The following is a 23,292-nucleotide window of genomic DNA, read 5'->3' as shown; positions in this document are numbered from 1 at the left end:
CAAAGAAACAATTTTGCAAATTTTGTGGCTAGTTTACAAAAAAATTTAGAGTGCTTTATATTCAGTTAACTAACACCGCCTATCATATACAGATCTTTGTTGGGAAATGTGTAATTACAGATATTGAGTGTGATTTTTCTTACCTCTTCAACTATAAGGCTACTAAATGTTGTTTTATAGTCATACTCTCACAAACTCCAAAATTTTAGAAAGGAATTGCGTACTAGCTCATTTTCCCTGGATTCAAAGTTTGCTATAAGGAAATTCCCACCCATAAAAGCACGTTCACAACCACCAAGTTTAAAGCTAATCCTCTTCATTGCTTCAGTTGGCATTTCTTGAGTTTCTTAAAACATTTAAACATGTTCTGAATGGATCCTACATATTTCTGAGGCTCCGCCTGTCTAAAGTCATGTTCATGACATTTGGGTGATACCATGACAATGAGATGTTATCATCTCAAGTACAACATCTAGAAATTAAACACCAGGAACACTGATTTACTCACCTAAAAGTGTTACAGACTCTTTCAGAAGAGGAGATGATGAACTTCAAACCCAGATTTTCTGCCAAACATCCTATTTTCCCCATCTGTCCCCTATGGTGTGAACCGTGGCTGGATACATGGCCGGACCAGATTCTGGTTGCATGTGTTGCATGTAAGTGGGGTCTGGCAGAAAGTAATGATGGAGGAAAGGTGGATGAGGCCAGAATGGGAGAAAGAGGGATTCTGAGGAAACACAGAAATTTCTTGATCACAGAAATGGATAGCCAATTCTCACCTGTGATTTAGAAAAATAAATTTGATGCAACCATGCAAAGGATAAATTTGGAGAGGAAACACAGGGAGAGCATGGAAGCCAGCCCAGATGTTCCCATGGTATTGCAGCAACAGGTAATGAGGGCCTTCACTGAAAAAGAGATAGCGGAGGCAAGAGGTAGATGAAATCATTCAGAGTCAGGCTCTAAAGGATGTGTGTATTGATTAGATTTCCATGGGGGGTTGTAGAGGTTAAAAATGACTTCAATGTTTCCACTTTAAATGCCTAAGAGGAGCGATGAAGAGGAATTTGTCAGTTGTCTTCTGTTTAAAATAATCACACACACACGCACGCATACACAACCAGCTCAAAGCACATTATTTGGTGGAGTGGATGTAGAAACAGTGTTAGGGAACTAGTAGAAATGTATTTGCATTAAGTATACAATTTTTTCCCTGTTTGAACTACTATGGCAATGATCCTTCTGAAATTCAGATTCACCATACATTTTTTTGAAACTGCATCTCATTTCAAAGCTATTCCAAGGTTACACTTGAAAGCTTTCTATCCTCTGCTGAAAAGTCTAACGGTCTAAGAAAAACAATGCTTTCAGTCCCTGACTACCTTTATTAATTTACTTAAAAGTTTTCCTATCATGCAACTTATGTAGAATTACTAATGACATGATAATGTTCTTATGATTGGTATTAAGTAAAAACACAGGATACAAATAGTATACCTTGATCTCAGATGACTTTTGTATATACCACATACTCATTTACACATACACAAGTATGTAAGAAATAAATGAAAAAAAAATAGAGAGCTTTTATATGTGTGTGGCAAGGTTAGGAGCAAGTCAAATTCTTGTCCTTTTCTGTACTTTCCATAATTTCTATAATGAGCATAAGTTACTTTTACAATCTTCAATGCAGTTGAGAAACACAATGCAACCTGAACTCATTGAAAACTGACTCCTTTGTTTACTTTTCCTAAAAGTTTGAAAGAGCACAGACTATAATTTAATCTACTAAACATCCAACACAAATATGAAGGTCTCTTTTGGTTACTCAAACACGATTCAGGTATCCACTTCAGAAATGCACCTTACTCCCTCCCTTCCACACTACTGCACACCTCATGGCCTCACCTTCTTTCAGCCTAGGTGCAGCCTTAAATAAATCAATCAGTCTAGGTAGATCCTTTCAAAATAAATAATCTATGTATACTTTTTAAAAGAATGTGTAAGTCTAAGTAGAAAATAATTGTTTTCTACCCAGTAGAAAATAAACAATAAACAATAAATAAATAAAACATAGCTCAAGAATTCATCCAACTTTCATTTTAAAGGAAAACATTCTCTCAGCTTCTTTCAATTAATTTTTTGCCTACTTTGAAAGCACCAAAGTCTCTTATGAATCTAAACAAAAAGGAAAGATCTAGTTTAAATTTGAGAATTATATACAGCCAGACTTTTCCAGGGCCAACTGTTTCTTTGTTTTATTGTTCATCTTTCCCTTTTTAATTCTCAAGAGGTATCCAAGCAATACCATTTCATCCTGAGGAGTTTTATTACCTTATCTACTGTATTAATAACTAATACAGAGATGAGTGAATAGGCCTCTTTTTAAAGGTGTCCATACTTTCATTGGTTATGAATATCTCTTAAGTGTAAGCACTCCAGATTCATGGGAGGATATAGGTTGTCAGACCCATGGGAATTCTTCTGGGCCCTGGCTAAAGGAACAGACTATGAAACACCCAAATCAGGAGAAACTGGGATCTGATGCTACAACTAACAAGCCAGAAGATAGCACAACAGAGTCATTGAAATTAAAGAGACGCAAAACAGCCCCTTTGAAGAAGAGAGTCAAAGGTCAGGGTACTAAGCACCAGAACAAGGGTCTGGAGTAAGGGAGGTGTTCATCTGGGCACTGGCCTGTCCTGATCAGGTGCTGGCTCCTGTATCTGGCATTCACTTTCTCTGAGGCCTGGAACAACTGAACCTCTGAGGCTCAGTACCTTCACCTGTGCAATGAGGCTGAAAAATAAAACCTTTAGTACCTCATACATCACTAATCCTCCATAAACATTAGCAATTGCCACTAGACATACTGAGGAATGTAGGAGGACAGGCGAAGTCTCAATGGCCAGGGCAGTGCTAAACCACACATTTCCAAATGAGTATACTAATAGGTAATTCGGCCAGACTATAGGCTAACGGGACAGCTACTCAATGTGGTGTATTTTTTTGTGCATATTTCTTGCTTAGTGTTGGTTGACTGTTGTCATCCTTCATTTGCATATTCTTAATTGAGGATGCATGTTCTTTAATGTAGGAAACATGTTACAGTATTTTTCAAATTGTGACTCATAACCCATTCTGTACCCTTTCAAACTCGTCAATGAAGGTAAATTAAGAAATCAGTTTTAAATGAGTCAGTATGAATTATTTCCTCAACCATTTTTTATTATAATACATTTAGTAAATCTTGACCAAAATTATTTTAAAAATATTTTTAAAATGTGAAAATAGAATAGAAATATCAGGATGCATTTCTTTTGGTAAAGTTAAGCATTACTTTGTGAAATTTGTACTTAATTGCAATTTTTCATTTATATCCTTACTATAGATTTCAGTCCAAAAAGTTTGAAAAAAATGGATATACATGTTACTTAGGCAAATATTAACACATGGCAGTTTCTCATGATACAACTTGTTGACTCACTGCTTTAATTCCAAACATGAGCCATGAAACTGTTTGCCAAACTTGTCTTATGGTAAGAGTTTACTTAGGGTCATATCTGCATTTCCAGGCTGCTTAGAGATTCTGGTGTTAGAGAGATACTGGCGTTAGAGAAAAGAGGCAATAATTTGCCATTTGGGAGGAAACTTATGGAAAGCAAATCCATTCTCCTTGTTCTGTACCTATTCTTATTTGGTGGTACCATACCTAATCCAAAGAGGCACTTTTAAAATGTGTCCAGCTATGTGAGCAGCTAACATGCATTCAGTCAGTCACTCATTCAGCAAATATTTGGTTACTGGCCACATACAAAGCAATGGGGGGTGCAAATGCATGCAGGGCATGGTTCTGGCACTTGAGTAGCTTAGAGTAGATTCATTTCAGAACTGGGGCGGGATGGATCAAAAGATCTGAAGCCAAAAATAAAATGGAGCTTTGAATGTACATATACGACATAAGTTTGGGATAATTTATCATTCACATGTTCAGAGGATTAAAAATTAGTAAAATTGCAATGGCAACTATATTTTCAAAGCATTTTTCTCTAATTAATACTGATGAAATACAGAACAGCTGAGAACCAGTACCCAACAGCTGAAGAGAACTCAGTATTGGGGCTGAAAAGACAAAGAAGAAGATAAATATCAAAAGTTAAGCCCTGGCTAGTGTGGCACAGTGGATTGAATGCTCGCCTCTGAACCAAAAGCTTGCTGGTTCAATGCCCAGTCAGGTGCATGCCTGGGTTGTAGGACTGGTCCCCAGTTAGGGCATACAATGGGCAACCAATCAATGTATCTCTCACACATTGATGTTTCTCTCCCTTTCTTCCTCCCTCCCTTCCCCTCTCTCTAGAAACAAATAAATAAAAATGTTTAAAAAGTTAAATTGTAAGTTACATTATATATAGGCATATATTTATACACACATATCTGGAGAACTTGTCCCCAGTCTTACTGGCACCAAGCAGATTCAATCTATTGACATCTCTCACCTGTATTACTGCAGGAACTTCTGAGTGGTCTCTCTGCTCTGGCCCTCGCCGCCCTAAAGTCTCCTTTCAACACACAAGCCTGAATGACCCTATTAAAATATTAGCCAAAGCATGCCTCCTTTGCTCAAAACCCTGCTGGCTTCCCACTTCACTGAGAGAAGAAGCCTAACTACAAAGAAAGCCCTACATGATCTGCTCACTTTGATATTCTCTTGCCAGTCACACTGGCTTCTTAGACATTCCTTGAAATGCCAGGTGGCTCCCTCCTCGGGGCCTTTTCAGTGTCTGTTACCTTTCCTTACAGTATTTTGTTGCTCCCTTCATGGTTCTTTAGGTCTTCACTCAAAAGTCACCTTCCTAGTGAGACCCTCACTAACCACTTTATCTAAAAGTGGTAAGACCCTTTCCACATTTACACTTCAGATACTCCTTCCACATTTTGTTTTCTTTTCAGTATTTATCATTATACACACTGCATTGTACTCACTCTCTTCTTTATTGTTCACCTAAGTTACTGGCATGTAAACTCTATAAAGACAGGGATTATTGTTTATTTTGTTCTATCCTGTATTTTTAGCAACTAGGTCAGTGCCTGATACAGATGCTCATTAAATATTTGGTCTATGAAGGAATGGAGAATACATAAGAAAGCTTCATGCTCTGTCACTAACCATCATTTATTAGCAAGAAGTAAAGAAATTCCTTTCCAAAGTGACTCCCACCCATCCAAAGCAGCTCCCACTCTGGGGGTCCAGCCCCCCTGCCCCAGCTGCCTTCAGCATGCCTGCCAGGCCTCATAGCCAGCTGCACTGGGGTCTAGCCCTGCTCACTCATCAACAAGCCTGCAGTAGCCATGGCTGGGACTCACAGCTCAGGGGTCTGAAAGCCAGTTCTGACCACCGGCATCCACAACAATTGTGGCTTAACTGTTAACAGGAGGGTGCCTGCAATCCACACAGGGGACACTGCTAGAGCACCTGGCTCTGGTGACCAAGGAAAATTGTGCCCTTGGGCCCCACAGCACACCTTCTACATAAGGCCACTCTTTCAAGACTATGAGACAAGTTGATCTACCTAATACATACAAACAAATACAGAGAGTTTGGCAAAACGAGTAGAAAAAGGAATATGTTCCAAGCAAAAGTGCAAGACAAAAGCTCTAAAAAAAGAACTAAAGAAAATAGTCATAAGTCATCTACCAGCTAAAGAGGTCAAAAGTAATGGTCATAAAGTGCTCACTGAATGCAGGAGAAGAATGGATGAACATGGTAAGAACCTCATAAACGAGAGAGAGAGAATAATGTATCTGATAAGGGGCCAATGTTCAAAACATATAAGGAGTTCATACAATTTAACATTAAAAAAACTAATTAAAATGGGAAGAGGATTTGAATAGATATTTCTCCAAAGAAGACATACAGATTGCCAAGAAGTATATTAAAAAATGTTTAACATCACTAATCATCAGGTAAATGCAAATGAAAACCACAATGAGATATCACTTCATACACGTCAGAATGGCTATTATTAGAACACAACAAGTAACAGGTGTTGAGGATGTGGAGAAAAGGGGAACCCTCCATTACTGTTGGTAGGATTGCAAATTGGTGTCACTGCTACAGAAAATAGTGTGGAGGTTCCTTAAAAAATTAAAAATAGAACTACCATATGATCCAGCAACCCACTCCAAGGTATTTATCCTAAGGGAAATGAAAACACTAATTGGAAAAGATATACATACATATTCCTATGTCCACTGCAACATTATCTACAATATCTGAAATATGAAAGCAACCTGAGAGTCCATCAAAAGACAAATGGTAAGTGTAGTCTTATTCAGCTATAAAAAATGAATGAAATCTTACTATTTGTGAAACATGGATGGACCTAGAGGGTATTATGCTAAGGAAAATGAGTCATACAAATACAATAGAGTTTTACTTATATGTGAAATGTAAAAACAAAACAAAAAACTGAAACAGACTCATAGACATAGAGAGTAAACTGATGACTGCCAGAGGGGAGCAGGTGGGGGGATGAATGAAAAAGATGAAGGGGATTAAAAGGTATAAATTGCCAGTTATAAAATAAATAAGTCATGGGGATGTAATATACAGCACAGGGACTAGTCAATAACATCATAATAACGTTGTATGGTGACAGATGTTTACTAGACTCATTGTGATGATCACTTCATAAGGTATGCTAATGTCAAATTACAATGTTGTACATGTGAAACCAATATATGATTGTAGCTCAAATATAATAAAAAAGCAAAAAGGAATGAGGAATGGTAAATTCATACAATATAGAACATGTAACTTTATTATTTACTTAATTCCTTACCTTATTAAAAAATATTTCAGTTGGTCGCAACATACTTACTAGTTAGCTATAGCTCACATAACTATATTATTTATTTAGGAAGGTTTTGAAAAGGTTTAGAGTGGAATGCACCTGGTTTAAAAGCTGTTTTTACAGGCACTTAAGAGTTGTGTGACATTAGACAAGTTATTTTTGTTTCCTGAACTTCAGTTTCCTTCATCTATAAAATAACAGTGATGAGAATGCTTGCATCATAGGTCACTGAGGGGCTCTTTGAAGAATATGTGCTCCGTTATTGGTGTCATCCATGGCTCACAGTGAGAGCTGAGCCAGGAGTAGCTATCTTTGTTGTTGTTCATTGTGTTGTTTTGTTATTTATTAATTAACTCCTTTCATTATTTTTAAAATATTTGATTTAAATAGCCTCATTAGAAATAGTACATTCAATATACTGAGTAGGCTTAGGTATTATAAGCTTGATATACTGACTAGGCTCACAACCATTTGGAGGCCATAACTTAGGGGCCCAGTGAGGGACTAGTACTGTATTAACCTCCTGAAAGAGATACAGTAATTATTTAATTGGAACCTTGAGATGAACCATCCCTGATTTGCATGAGCCATAGAGATTATGCAAACTGTCCAAAATTCTGATTCGTGAGCCCAAGACCTGCCTACAACAAATAATGTGTTTATTAAAAGCATCAATATGTGGGATGTATCATGGACTCTTGCAAAGAGTAGGCATCAGCAGCATAAGGAGATAGAATTTCTAAAAGTTTCCCTTTCAAACAGTAAATCAAGCATTTCTGGAATTCCTAAAGACAAAGAAAACAGTATATAGTCCCTGTCCTCAAAGTGTTTAAAATCTAGTTAGGAGGAGGGCAATAACCAAATACAATAAAAATTAGCTGCAATGTAAGATAAATGTACAAGTGATGTCATAAGGCAACATAAGATTTATTGCCATGAATGATAGAGAAATTACACTCACTAAATCGAAGCAGAGATAAAGTAAGGGAGTTAATGAGGCAAGGGTTAACTTCTTAGAAGAAAGGTGCTCTGTACTAGTTCTCAAAGGACAAAATGTAAACGAGCACACCCATGAAAAGAAGAGATTTACATTGCAGGAAACTAGCAAATGCTCAGAGGCAGAAAAGGATGGGGGATTTGGAAAAGAGGAACTTCACTGAATAAACTCAGTAGAAATGAGCATGATGAATGTCTGAATTCTAGAGTGTTTAGGCATTCAACAAATTGTTGTAGTTTGAATTACTGATCTCCCCAACTTGGCTCTACCACCTGGCTGTGCAGACTCTAAGAGCACATGGCTGGGTGTGAGTGGTCTGTGATCACCAAATCCAGGATCCAAACCCAAGCCCATGCTCTTTCAAAGTTTATGGTTTTGTTTGTTCTTTCTCTCAAAAACAATTTAACAAGCGTTAAGATAAATCTGGGAAGAAACTGTGTAAGTAATAAAGAAAAGTCTGGGACACAAATAATGCAACATTTAACAGACATTTATGGAGCCCTTACTGTGTGCCTGCATTGTTCTTAATGCTGATAGAAATAAAAAAATAAAAAATCTGAAATCCCAACTTCTATGGAGCTTACATGTTGGCATGTGTGCATGCATGGTAGTTATGGTGAGAGTGGTAGAGAGGGCGTATTGTATCTCCTCTGTTAATATATGTTATTAATTACAGGGATCTTTTAATTGGGTTCAACTCCTAGAATTTCTTAACACTATTCTTACTGAAGGCAACTCTGAATATTCCTATTTGATAACTTCAACTTTATCAACTATGAATTAAACTCACTGAGCACTTACTGTATTCTAAGAACTTTTTTTACAGTGTTAACATACCTTATAGCACATAATTTGTAATTGCTGAGAGCTTTTCTTATCCCTATTATATAGGTAAAAATATTGAATTAAGGAAGTTTTTTGTGCAAAAAAAATGTTTCAATGCAATAAATGGGGAAGATACACGCAAACATAGTTCTTCTGGAATCACAAAAATTCATGTATCAAAAACATTCTGCTACACTTTTTCCCAAAATCTTCTTATATTTACCCTCAACAAATTTCAAAACTAAAAGCAGAATTCTTGAATCTATGGGATAGGCAGCAGGATTTACTAGAATAAGTCAGTAAATCAGTGGTCAGGTGACCTGAGCCCTATATCAAGGCTGCATCTGACACACCCTATGCAACAGAGTAACTGTGCATTTTTTCTCTACCTTGGTTTTCTTTTCTGTGAAATGGGTCTAATACTTGCCTTTCATATTTTGGAGATTGTGGGTTTCTGAGTATATATGGATATGTTATAGTAGCAGGATGAAAGGAGGAAAACAATGAGATGAAGAACATAAAACTAGTTAGAAAAGCAAAAAGTATCACCTGGATGTGAGTTATTATGGTCAATATCATTACTTTCAAAAATAGAGCCATTTCTGTAGATGAAATGATGTGGACATCTGGTGCAGCAAACTTCCTACGTGTTCCACTCAAGAGGCACTTTGTGTACAACATAGGCAATTTGAGATGGAAGAGGAATTGCACACCTATGTAATAATCACAGTACTCCTTTTTGTCTGAACAGAATCAGATTAAATTGTTCTGATCACATTCTTTAAAAAGTTGAACCTGAGCCAACATGATATTAATGTTTACCAAATTCAAACAACTTACAGCTAACAAGAAAACACAGAACATATATAATAACCCTTTGGTTAGAAGTTTTCATTTCTTTTCCTTCTGTAGAAATCTCTCCTAAAAATAGGTGGAAAAGTAACACAATTTCTAGAGTTAGACTGTGATGATTGCTCAGTCAATTCTCACAATATTTGTTTTACCCTATGAGTTCAGTGTTCAGTCTTCTAAGTCCCCATGCTCCTCCATCCATTTCAAACTATTTACAACTATTCAAAGTGCTCTGTGTCTTAGCTCCAGGCTTTTGTCCTTCCCTCTACCATGCACACCTTCCTCACTCCAGGCTGCCTGGCAAAACCCCATTAGCTGTCAAAATTCAATTCAGAGGTGACTTCACAGAAAAACCTTTCTTGACCAGTCCATGTAAAATTAGCCAGTGTTCTGTTTTGTTTTGTCCTTACAGTGTCCTGGGTAGACATTCATTCCTTGTCCTGTAATACTTCACAGTACTTAACTTCTTTATATGTCTGTGTCTTTTCCAAGATTGGAAGCTTCTTGAAAGCAAGGATTGTTTTCTATTGATCTTAGTGTCCCAGACTCTAGCACAGTACAAAAATCATCATTGTTTTTCAAAAATTTTTTGATAGATGAATGAATAAGTGATGACCCATAAGTCACATTCTGATATCTGTAAATATGTGTGTGCACATATATACATATGTATTCATTCCAAATTTAATACCTTGTTATATAAAAACATACATGAAGTGTATCAAAACATATCACTCTCAAAAAATCTTTTTAACTACACTATATTATAAAGGTCCAATTAACAAAACTATTACTCTAGGATAAAAGATTGTGAGTGCAGAAAAAAGTAGATGAGATGTTTCTATCCTTTGAATTTTTTAAACATTTTTTATTGTTGTGCAAACACAGTTTTCTGCCTTTCCTCCCACCCCTCCCCACCACCCCAGCCCCACCACCTTTCTCCCCTTTTTCCACCCCACCTTGTTATTGTCCATATGTCCTTTATAGTTGTTCCTGTAAATCCTTCACCCTTTTCCTGATATCCTTTGAATTTGAATCCTATGAAAGTTTTAGGTCACTATAACACCAATCATATTAAATCATGGCAACATGAGAAGTTACAAACTATACAAGAGACTTTACCAGAACCAAGCAAATGAGTAAGTCTAAGCATAATGGAAATAAAGTAAAATGCTCTCAAAATATAATATAAAATAAAACTAAACTAAAAACATCTGGTAAAATCATTGCAAAAACTTGATAAAGTATCAGACTATGTGATTTGTGAACTCTTTTACAAAACTTGCTCTCTCAGAAGAAAAGGATAACCCTAAAAGAAAATTATGACATTTGAAAAAAAGTGTGAAAACTCATTGTTGAAAGGGCATAACATACTTAAAATTGAAGTTAAGCTACTCAAAGCAGGGCTATACATGTGACAATGTACATGGCTAGAGTTTCTATTGATTAATGTATAGAAATATTTACCTCTCTCAATGCAGGTTAGCCAAAACACTAAGAATTTATTATCCAAAAGTCATTGGAATTAAGATATTGTTGGTAAAACACTTTTAATTCCTTTGCATGTGAATATAAGTGAAAAATATACAGCTAACCCTACAAAGACTGCTAATAGTAAAGAGTAATAAGGGGATTTCTTAAAACCCATATCAAAGAAACTTTGGACTGAGACTTTTCTGTAGTACCTCTGAATATGACAAAGAAAACTAAAACAATTATCTCTTAATCTAAATTATTTATGGAGATTTCTCTGAATAAAAAACACCTTTCTCTTTCAAAAAAGATGAAGAGGGAAAACTTTAACAATTCATTGAGTTTACAAAACAGGGCATGCCATACCCATAATTTGAAACAAGAGACAGTGATAGAGAAATGCAACTTGATATTTGGGCACTCTCTCTAGGTTTTTAAATGTCTCTTTTCATATTGTTTACTATATCATATGCATGGGAAAGAAAAACTGATTGCTGAGTTTAACCTTAAAAGTAGTAAAAAGTAAATCCTGCAGAAGTCTGCAAAATGTTTCACAGAATGCTTTCCAACTGTGGTTGTAATAGAATTGGTCATCAAAACATAAATACTACCTGTTCGAAATTCAAATAGAAAACAAAAATGCTTACAAAAGAGTGAGCAGCAGGGGGTTCTTTAATAAAACTTGTAAACACAGAAAATAAAACTTCAGTCTCCAAACATATCTAAATACTCCCCCAATAAAATAAAATGGGAAGAAAACACTTTACATTGATATTTTTTAAAGATCTTACTTTAGATATTAAGTCTTAACTGCCCTTTAAAATTTTTCTCTTGAAAGGCAATCACTTTCCTTTTGAACTTCCTTCAAAAATACAAGTTCAAAATGCTAACAGAAGATGCAATTCACTTTAAATTATGCAACTGGAATTCCACAGCTGGCCTGTCTGGGCAGCTTAGTACTAAATGAACAGTGTCAGAAAACCTCTCCAATAATATTGCTGTCCTTCCTGACAAGGGGCAAATCTCCCAAACTTAGGCTCAACTTCAGAGGCTCATTAGCTACAGCAAGTGAATGTCAGTGGGGTGATAACACCGGGCAAAGGCACCCACGCAGCCAAACCAAACAGAGCTGAGGATTTGTATGCTCAGTATCACCCACTTGCAATGATAATAATGTGTTTATATGAACAGGGTGATCAGGTACCCACAGATCATATCCTAATGCCATTACAGCCACTAGATTTAATCCCCAGCTCAAACAATTAAGCTGTACAAACACAGGCAGCTCACAGCACTTTTAAAAAGAAAGACTTTAAATACTAATCTAAAGCATGCTCTATAGCTTTTTACCCTCTCTGATTTCTTGATTCTGGCCTACCTACATAATTTTCATCTTTTCCTCCCTCCCGTTCCAGTCCCCAAGTGTGAGCGTGAACCTGAATTACAAACAGTTAAACCTGAAGGTCACTTCACAGCGGCGTTCCAACATGCTCCCCCAGCGAGGCTGCACGGCGACAATAAAACAAAGCCCTTGCAACCACCTGTAATAATCTGCCTGCTCAGCCAGCAATCCAAAAAGTCCTGAAGCTACACAAGGTAGACATTTTCTGCAGCTGGTTTCACATGTATATTGTGCTCAGTTGCCGGCTCGCCTCCGCTTACCTTCACGTTAGTCCGGAGTGCACAGTAACATGCAAAGAACATTGCAGTAAATAAGGAGCATATGGACCGGTATTCAGCTTCTCAGCACAGCGCAAGCCCCACACACTCGGTCCTGGGCATGTGCTACTAAGGAGCATCCGTTCCCTCTGTCAGTTTGAAAATGCATTGATCTCTGTTTTCTCTGACTACAAAACGACATGTCTTGAAGGCACTGAATGAGAGCTCAAAATCTCTTCATTGGCTATATATAGCATTGTGCCCAGCAATTTCAATTAGTGGAGAATTCAGCATCTGAAAGTTAAGACTTCAGTTGCTTTTCCTTCTAGCATTTTAAATCACTGGGTTAAAAAAAAAAGAAAGAAAAAAAAGGGAGGGGGGTGGAATGAGCTCACCCAGGAAGGATGGGGGGGAAGGTGAAGAATTGAAATTTAACCAATGAGTTACTTATGTTTCTGGAGAGTCCTGCTGTTATCCTATTAGATACTTTACAATGGGATTGCATCCGGCAGATCGCAAATGAAGAGGAAACCCTTTTCCCTGCGGAGGTTTAATATGGGCTCTGCACTGTATTCCAGGCTATTCTGATGCAGCACCGTGTTTGGCAAATATTACAAATCACTGCAAACACATCTCATTCTGCTTTTCAGTGTCAGTGTGAAATAGGACCAAGACCAAAGTATCACTGTCTCATAAAGTCCCCTAAAATGTAAGCTAGGTTCCCCTGGGGTGATCTGCAGTTCCATGGCCGAGAAGTACTGCCTTCTCCTACTTCCTGGTCCTGTGAAATCTGTTCACATCTTCTCAGGCTATCTAAAGTTGCTAGGCTCACTAATAAAACAATGCATCCAATTTGCCAAAACTAAGCTGTATTGGTGAGTGACAATCAATAATAGAGGACGAGTTCAGAATGAAGACAGAAGATTCCAGGGGATAACATAACCACGAATTCAGTAGCTACTGCTGCTGAATGTAATGTGTTCAGCTGGCTTTGGAAGGGAGAGAGCAAGACAGGAAAATTAAAGCTTCTGCCCCCATGAATCCATAAAGAAAAAAATCTCTAAAACATCGTCAGATCCTACTGTCTGTTGACATTCTTGTCAGGCACCGGATGCTGCAAATTAACTCAGTTTTTACTGAGCCAAAGTACGAACTCCAATTTCAGGTTCTAAACTCTTATTTCCAGCCTTAGGAAGCCCTAATGCTCAGCCAGAATTCTAAAGCTATCTGGTGAAATGCAAGCAGAAATGAACAGTTCTCACTGCAGCAAAAATAGTGGGAGGAAAAAGAGTGGTTATGTCTTTGCCATGACGTTCCCCATCAGCTCACAGCAACAGGGAAGATCAGCATAACTCACCAGAAAAAGCTGCAGTGACTTTTAGGATTTTTCTTTAATATGTTTTGCATAAGCCACCTCCCCTCTGGAGCCTGCAGTGGTGCTGAGGTACTGTTAGAGCTACTGGGCATTTCTCCTGGGCAATGAGGTGAGGCAGCTTCAGGAGGAAGCAAGGTATTTAAAGGAGAGAAACTAAAGGAAGAAGGAAAGCAGGATTTTCTATTTCTCTGTTAATGACAAGCATTCAGAAAGTGTCGTCACTTCTGACTAAATAGCTATTTTGGGCTATCATTGTTTGTGCCTTTTTTTTTAGGAAGGAAAAAGGCAATCTTGTCTTAAGCTGGAGATTCTTTAGCATCATAAAAGAAGGCAGCTACTTAATTTGATTCCCAGTTCCGTCTGTCATGTAAGTCTAGGTAATTACAAATGGTAAGCACTTGCAACATAACCAGTGACTTCCAGGACAATAAAAGAAATCGACATGATGCTCAACTCTCATCATTCCATAACTTTTACTAGACTTTAAAATGCAGAACTAAGAATTTCAGTCAACAGAATTTCTTCTTCTGAGGTCATAGCAGGTCACATTTCCTGCAGCTCTTCCTAATAAATGAACCCAAACATAGAAACTCAGTATCATGGTAATCGTAGGAGAATTTTTAAATGTTTAACCTGTGAATGAGTATTGTTATTTTTTCCATTGGAAATTATATGAGGGAGCAGCTTTATATCTTTTAAATTATGCTAATAGACCCTAGGGAATTTGGATAGCCCAGTAGACAGAGAGAGCAAAAGAGCTGGAACATGTGATAAATCTCAAAAACAATTCACAGGTGAAGTTTTAGGTAAAAAAAATTCATGTAGATTTTCCTGGAAGGCAATCAGCGAGGACTTCTTCTGATAGGACTTCAAAGAGAGTGTTCATATGTGTATGTTCTAAAGAAGGCCCTGAGACTTGCAGATACACTTGAATTCCTACATGCACTTACCCATTCCACAGCATCTCAGTACAGACACAGGCTAAATCTGTAGATTTACTTCCTAATTTTTGTAAGGACACTAGGATAACTGAATTACTATTCTTATGTGATAGCTGCAAGAAATGAGGCATTAATACAATGACAATGTTCCACTAAAAAGTGTTCCCTATTTTTAGGCAAACACTTTAACAGGTCAGTGTACATGCTAAAAAAAATAACTGGCTACATATTTTTGGAGGCAGCATAGTAAATCTAAGCTCTAACTCTCAAAAGCAAATAGTACTGGCAGATTACTTCCATGTTAGATCCTTTCTTTTACCATTTGTATAGTGGAGATGTAGAAAATAGGGATGACACTTAGCACACAGTGTCATTAAGATGATCAAAGATGAATCCTATCATCAAAGCAGTCTAGATGAATCAAAGATTTAAGTATAAAAACTGAAACCATAAACATATTAGAAGAAAACAGATTAGGTTTTGGTGTATACAATATTGAGTGGAGAAGGCTGAAGTCATATAAGAAAAGATTAACAATTGTAACTATATTAAAATAAAAATCTTCTGCTTATCTAAATTATATGCCACTACAAACCAGAAAAATATTTGCAACATACTTAATGGAAAATTTCCTTAAAATACAAAGGATTTTCATAAACTGATAATAAATATAAAACTAAATTTAAATAAGGCAAAGAACATAAAGTGGCACTTCACAAAAAGCCCACAGAAAAACATTAAAAATGCTCTAGCTCACTCATATTTAGGGTAAAGCATAAAATTAGAAAAGGTTTTTTTTTAATTGATATAGCAAGTACTAATGGGAATGCATTAATTGCTGAAAACTTTTTGGAAAGTAATCTATAAAATATTACAGAAGGAACTTTTTCATTGTTGTAGTTATTCAACTTCAACATTCAGGAATTAATTCTAGCTTTAGATATGGAAAAAGGTATAGGTTTAGATGTAGATATATATACAAGCACATATATAGTTTATGTATATATATTATAAATATCAAACATTAGAATATTTATTTGTAATATTATAGTTCTTCTATGTCACCAAATACTATGCAGTTATTAGAAACATATAAGGTACATATTCCTCTTTGGAAATATGTCCAAGTTATAATATTGCATGTAAAAATAAGGTTGTTAACTAGTTCGCATAGTATGCCTATACTTGTATATATATGTATATATAATTATTATAGGTAAGTGTGTGTTGGTGTGTGTGTAAAATATTTGATAGCATTGCTCATTGGGGATTGGAACTTTGGTTAGGAAGAGAAGTTAGACAACTTTCATTACTCATTTTATACCCTTCTATATACTAGTGTGGCCTCACACAAAATGAGCTATTTATCCAGCTATCCGCTCTTAGGGATTGAGAACAATAAAGATGCAGGGAGGAAATTCTAGGACCTGTGAGAGGATTTGCCTATTATTATTCTTTCATTTCTTTTTTTTTACTGTTGTTCAAGTACAGTTATCTCCATTTTCCAGCCACCACTGTCCCCTGCCCAACCCACTGCCACCCTCTGCCCTCAATCCTACCACCCTTTGGCTTTGTCCATGGAATTATATGCATTCCAGGGAGACGTCCACACTACAAGAGGCAGAGGAACTAAGAAGAATTCAGGAAGAGGCAGGTTCCTGTCCCTGGTGTCATGATTGCCCCAGACCTGTGCTGATTGCTCTTACTGTTCTCAGTGAGATGGTCGTGATGGTGACACCAGGGACAGGAATCTACCTTTTCCTGAATTCTCTCTAGTTCCTCCACCTCTTGTAGTGCAGATGTCTCCCTGGAATGTGTGTAATTCCAGTGCATGGTGTATTTTTCTTAAAGCATGGCCCTTAACCACAAGCCAACTACTTTATGTGTTTCTTAAGTGAACAAGTGGCTATCAAGGAGACTTGACTCTAGTCAATTTTTACCTACTGTACTGTGTTTAGAACATGACATCTACATATATTTTTTTCTATTTACTTTTACTTATTGTATTGAATTTATCAGAGTAACATTGGTTAATAAAATTATATAGGTTTCAAGTGTATGATTCTATAATACATCATCTGTATATTGTATTGTGTGTTCACCACATCAAATCAAGTCTCCTTCCATCCCCATTTATGCCCCCTTTACCTTCTTCTATCTTCCATTACCCGCCTAATTTCTTTTTTGCAATAAACCTTCTTATAGAATGAGTGTATTCCCCCCAAATTTATATGTTGAAACCTCATCTCCAATGTAATGATATTTGGAGGTGTGACCTTTTAGAGGTGATTAGGTCCTTAGGAATGGGTTTAGTGTCCTATTCATAAGAGACTCCAGAACATTCCCTTGCCCTTCAACCACTTGAGGACACATGGAAAGGGTGGCTGTCTATGGACCAGGAGGAACTGGATTCTCAACAGACACTGAACCAGCTCAGTACCTTGATTTTAAACTTCCAGGCTCCCAAACTGTGAGAAATAAATGTCTGTTATTTATAAGCCACCCAGTGTGTAGCATTTTTGTTTAGCACCTCAAACAGACTAAGATAAGCATGTAATACATTTTAGAATATAACCTAATATTTTTATTTTTAAAATATTAAGACAATATGCAATTATAATTAGCTAATAATACAATAATAACAGTGACAATGTCTGTTAACAGGGACAAATAATTCATATTTCTGTACATTTTCCTTATCTACAAAATAAGGAGATTGGACTATTTAGTGCTTTCTTGTAGGCAGAATAACTTGGTAGGTTTGCTTGGCTTTTTGTTTTGTTTTATTTAGACAGGATATAGAAGATAAGATGAAATGGTAAGTTTCCACTCGGTTATCTTCCAGACCAATTAAATCAGAATCTCCAGCGGCAGAACCCAGCCATCAGTATTTTATAAAGCTCCTCAAGTGACTACAATGTGCAGCTAGAATGAGAATTACTTAGGGGGAAGGAGAGCAGTCCACAAACTGATTTTGTAAGGTTCAGACAGCAGATATGTTAGGCCTGCCAGCCATACAATTACAGCCACAACTGCTCCACTCTGTTACAACTACCCAACTTTGATGGTGCAGTGAGAAAGCAGCTATACATATTATAGAATGTGTTCCAACAACACTTTATTAATAAACATTAAAATTTAAATTTCATATACTATTCTCATGTCAGAAAATATTATTCTTTTGATTTTTCTTCAACCATTTGAAAATGTAAAAATCATTTTTTTTGTTTGTTGTTTGCCAACCTCTGCTCTATAGTATTTAGCAGTGGTTCTCAAAGTATCATCTTTGGGCTAGCAGCATCAGCACAAACTGGGAATTTGTTCAAAATGCAAATTATCATTTGGTAGGTTACACCCTAGACCTACCAAATCAGTAACCCTAGGTGTGTGGCTCACAAATCTGTGTTAACATACTCTACAGGTGATTTTCATGTAAACTGAAGTTTGAAAACTACTACAAGGAAAGAGATGAAAACTGATAGCTAAGATTCCTGCAGTGTAGGAAGAGGTGGACTCCAGAGCACAGGAAGAAGAATTAGCCTTAGAGGGGAGAGAGTACAGAAAATAAAGTGGAAATGACTACAGGTGCCGTGAGATAATTCCAGAGCAGAGGCTGTGAAGATTGATTAACAGAAACCTCATTTAAATTGGAGTTGGGAGGGCATGTAGGGAAAGTTCTCATGCCCTACCACTCACTATCAATTAACCCAACAGGAAGAGACATAATTTTTATCTCCAAGAGGAAAATGTCTTTCACTGTACTATTCCAACAGAAGGAGGATATCCTCCTCTCCCAGCAACCAGTCAACCAATGAAAGTCTGCTACAGCTCAGCCAATGAAAAGCCACTACACTTCAAACACCCAGTGTCCTCCATTGGACTCTTTGTTTACAACAGTTTCTCTGAATTCTCCATTTCTTCTAGATAGTCATGCACCACTTAAGGATGGGGATATGTTCTGAGAAATATTTCTTTAGGTGATTTTGTCATTGTGAGAACATCATAGCATGCATTTATACAAACCTAGCTGGTACAGCCTATTGCTCCCAGGCCAGAAGCCTGTACAGCATGTTACTGTACAAAACAATGCCAGATTAAATCAAACCCAAGAAAATGATGCAACAGACACAGTAAACATGAGACACGTGAGGCTTATGGTGGCATAACACATCATACTGTTTTATAGCAAACCTTTTTTATAAGTAGAAAAAGTCCACTCTAAAATAGTGATAAAAGTATAGCATAGTAAATACACAAACCAGTAGCAGTCATTTATTATCAAGTATTTACCATCACATAATTGTATGTGCTCTCCTTTTATACACCTGGCAGTGCAGTAGGTTTGTTTAGACCATAATCACCATGAACACATGAGTAATGTGTTGTACTATGACTTTATGGTGGTCATGATATCACTAGACAATAGGAATTTTTCAGCTCTATTATAATCTTATGGAACCACCATCATATATTTGGTCCAATGTTGACCGAAACATCGTTATATGGCTCATGTCTATAAAATAGCATTCCTCTCCTTGGTTCTCTAGACTTACATGTAGTTCACCATTAGAATACATGCACTGAATTGCAATTCTTTGATTTTTCTGAATAAAACCATTTTGCTGGCGAAATACCTAGCTATTTGTTTAAGGTCAACAAGGCTTAAGACTCTGGGATGAATGCTAGTTGAGCAAGGGGCTGTATAACATCTTAGAATTTAGAATGCATTCCTTCCTAGAAATGAATAACTCTTAGACTTTGGATTAAAACAACAAACAACAACTTGAATTTCAGTTCCTTTTCTGCCAGTTCCAGCTGTGTGACCATGGCAAATTACATGACCTCTCCCTGTCCTGGAGTATTCTTATGTAAAATAAAGATAACAATCCTACTTCACAGGATGTTGTAAGCACTAAAATAAGTAAGATGTGCAAACTGCTTGGCCTACTACATGGTACACAGGAAATTTAATCAGTATAATTTTTTAGTGTACAGAAGACTAAAATGATAGAAGAGGAAAGATGAAAATATATTATCATTTTTCTTGACTAATTTCTACATACCTAGATACCATGAAGGGATTTGAAGACCTTCTAGGACTTCCTTGTGATTACCAATAAGCCTTGAAGAGACCTAGTTCTCAGAAAGTTTGACCATCTCATAATCCCTGACTTGATTTAGTATCCTTGGAATTTATTGTATCTTCCCCAATATTTTATTGAGATAATAATAACTGATTTATAAACTACTGAGCACTTCAGAGCTTCTCAGGATTTTCCACCAAAGTATCCCTAACAGGCAAAAGAGAATTTATTTATCACCCTTGGATCTATAGCAACAAAATAAAATATCTTTAATATCCTATTTATTATCCTAAAAAGTCATGTAAATGTTAAACTCAAGTTGAGAACGTATTTTTATTTCTTATAAAGTAATGTTTTATATTATAGTACTGTCTGACCACCAGATATAATAAGCCAAGAATACTGTACAATGTGCACTTCATGGCTTTGAGTGCCTTCTGACATACATACCCCTTATATGTTGAGGGTTCTCTTCCCTCAGTTCACATAGTAGATATGGATCCCAACTGTTTCTTGATCCATTTAGTTCCAGAAAAATTATCACTGTGTTGTGGTGTTCCATGTGCAGTGGTAGTTCTTGAAGCTTCATTTTTTTGTCCTTTATGTAAGGTATGACCACCCCTTTTTCTTTCTATTCCTTTAAATTAAAATCTGTGCCTTTTTGGAGGCCCAGGGTGCTTAGATTTCCTAGTGCATATCTAAGGCTCTGCCCCTTACAACACAACCTGTGTGCAGAGACAAAGAAATATGGCCCAAATGAAAGAACAGATCACAGCAGTATAATTTACAATATCCAAGTGCTGGAAGTAACCTAAGGGCCCATCAGTAAATGAATGGATGAAAAAACTGTGGGACATTTACAAAATGGAATACTATACAACAGAAAGAAAGAACTCCTACCCTTAGAGACAGCATGGATGGAACTAGAGAGAATTATGCTAAGTGAAATAAACCAGGTGGTAAAAGACAAATACCACATGCTCTCAACTATAAGTGTAACTTAATCAGCAAAACAAACAAGCAAATAAATTAACCAGAGACATTGAAATAAAGAACAAACTGACTATAACCAGAGAAGAGGAGGGAGAAGGATAATAGGGGATAATAGGGGATGGGCCATCAAGGAACATGTATAAAGGATATATGAACAAAGCCAAAGGGGGTACGTTAGAGGGTGGAAGGTGGGGATGGGTGAGGTTGGAGGGTGTGGTGGGGTGAAAATGGAGACAACTGTACTTGAATAACAATGAAAATAAAAGAACAGATAAAAACTCCAGAAAAAGAACTAAGTGATGAGGAGATAGACAACCTATCAGATGCAGAATTCAAAACACTGGTAATCAGAATGCTCACAGAAATTATTGAGTATGGTCACAAAATGAAGGAAGAAATGAAGACTATACAAAGTGAAATAAAGGAAAATATACAGGGAACCCACAGTGACAGAAAGGAAACCAGGACTCAAGCCAACAATTTGAAACAAAAGGGAGAAATAAACATCCAACCAAAATAGAATGAAGAAAAAAAGAATTAAAAAAAATGAGGAGAGGCCAACGAACCTCTGGGGTAACTTTAAATGTTCTATCATCCAAATCATAAGGGTGCCAGAAGGAAAAGAGGAAGACCCAGTCATTAAAAACTTATTTGAACAAATAATGAAGGAAAATTTCCCCAATCTGGCAAAAGAATTAGACATGCAAGTCCAGGAAGCTCAGAGAGTCCCAAAGAAGTTGGATCTTAGAAAAAACACAACAAGACACATCATAATTAAATTATCCAAGATTAAAGAGAGGAGAGAATCTTAAAACCAGCAAGACAAAAGGACAGAGTTATTTACAAAGGAGATCGCATAAGACTATCAGCTGATTTATCAAAAGAAACCTAGTAGGCAAGAAAGGGCTGGAAAAAAAGTATTCAAAGTCATGAAAGGCAAAGACCTACACCCAAGATTACTCTATCCAGCAAGCTATAATTTAGAATGAAAAGGCAGATAAACCGCTTCCCAGATCAGGTAAAGTTAAAGGAGTTCATCATCACCAAGCCCTTATTACATGAAATGTTAAAGGGATTCATCTAAGAGGAACTTATCTAAGAAAAAGATCAAAACTATGAAGAGTAAAATGACAACAAACTCACAACTATCAACAATTGAACCTAAGAAACAAAAACAAAAACTAAGCAAACAACTAGAACAAGAACAGAATCACAGAAATGAAGATTACATGGAGGGCTATCAGTGGGGAGGGTGGCGATGGAGGAAAAAGGTACAGGGAATAAGAAGCACAATTGGTAGGCACAAAATAGACAGGGGGAGGTTAAGAATAGGAAATGAAGAAGCCAAAGAACTTACATGTACAACCCATGGACATGAACTAAGGAAGAGGGAATGCTGGAGGGAGAGGGGTACAGGACAGAGGGGAATAAAGGGGAGAAAAATAGGACAACTGTTAATAGCATAATCATTAAAATATACTCAAAACATAAAATAAAAAGTGAAAAAAAGAATTATCTGCAAATCTTGTCATCTCTTAAAGATCAGATCAGGGCCCATTTTATTGTGAGATTTCCCCTGACATCAGCCCACACAGATTCCTTTTCCTGAGTGCCTATAGCATATATTGTCTGCATCGCCCAATTTAGTACTTGATTATATGCTTCCTTGTATTCTTTTCTTATTGCCTTTTGCCTAAGATTCATCTCCTTAACCCCATTTTAAGCTTTTCAAGAGCCAAAGATATGTATCCTGAAAATTAGTTCTGTGGGCATACAGAATTGTTTAGTTACTTTTCATGAACTAATAGACTGATGAGCAGCTGGAAAGAAGTGAAAAGATGCAACAATATCTAATAATCACAACACCACTTTTTTAAAAAGTAAATAATTAGCTTATTATTATTATCACTTTATTTTTTCAGTTGTATTGTACAATTGACAAAAATTGTATATTTTAAGGTTTATAGCATTTTTGATATACATATACATTGTGAAGTACTTTAAACTAATTAACATTTTGCACCACATCACATAATTATTGTGTGTGTTTGTGTTTGTGTGTGTATAGTAAGAACACTGGAGTCTACTGTCTTAGCAAATTTCAAGTATACAATGTGTTATTACTAACTATACCCAGCATGCTCCACATTAGGTCTTTAGAATTTACTCATCTTATAACCAAAGTTTGTGCCCTTTGACCAACACCTCCACTTTTCTTTTATATCACTGAGGTCCT

The 23,292-nt window shown here is 36.6% G+C and overlaps 1 protein-coding gene across 11 annotated transcripts in view; it reads right to left on the bottom strand.

Annotated features, from left to right (window-relative positions):
- The window catches only part of DLG2 (discs large MAGUK scaffold protein 2), a 1,904,207-nt gene that overhangs the window by 1,321,006 nt on the left and 559,909 nt on the right, over positions 1–23,292 (bottom strand). The window contains exon 1 of one of the 11 annotated variants that reach the window (XM_028514363.2): positions 12,667–12,998. The exons of the other annotated variants lie outside the window; for them this stretch is intronic. Coding sequence (XP_028370164.1) covers positions 12,667–12,708 — 42 coding nt within the window. The 5' untranslated portion in view covers positions 12,709–12,998. Of the gene's footprint in view, positions 1–12,666; positions 12,999–23,292 lie in introns of those variants that run through there. 11 annotated transcript variants of the gene reach the window in all.

This window comes from Phyllostomus discolor, chromosome 6 (assembly GCF_004126475.2).
Source record: "Phyllostomus discolor isolate MPI-MPIP mPhyDis1 chromosome 6, mPhyDis1.pri.v3, whole genome shotgun sequence".
Lineage (NCBI taxonomy): Eukaryota > Metazoa > Chordata > Mammalia > Chiroptera > Phyllostomidae > Phyllostomus > Phyllostomus discolor.
Note: the sequence above shows the minus strand (reverse complement) of the source record. Positions and strands in the feature narration are given on the sequence as shown.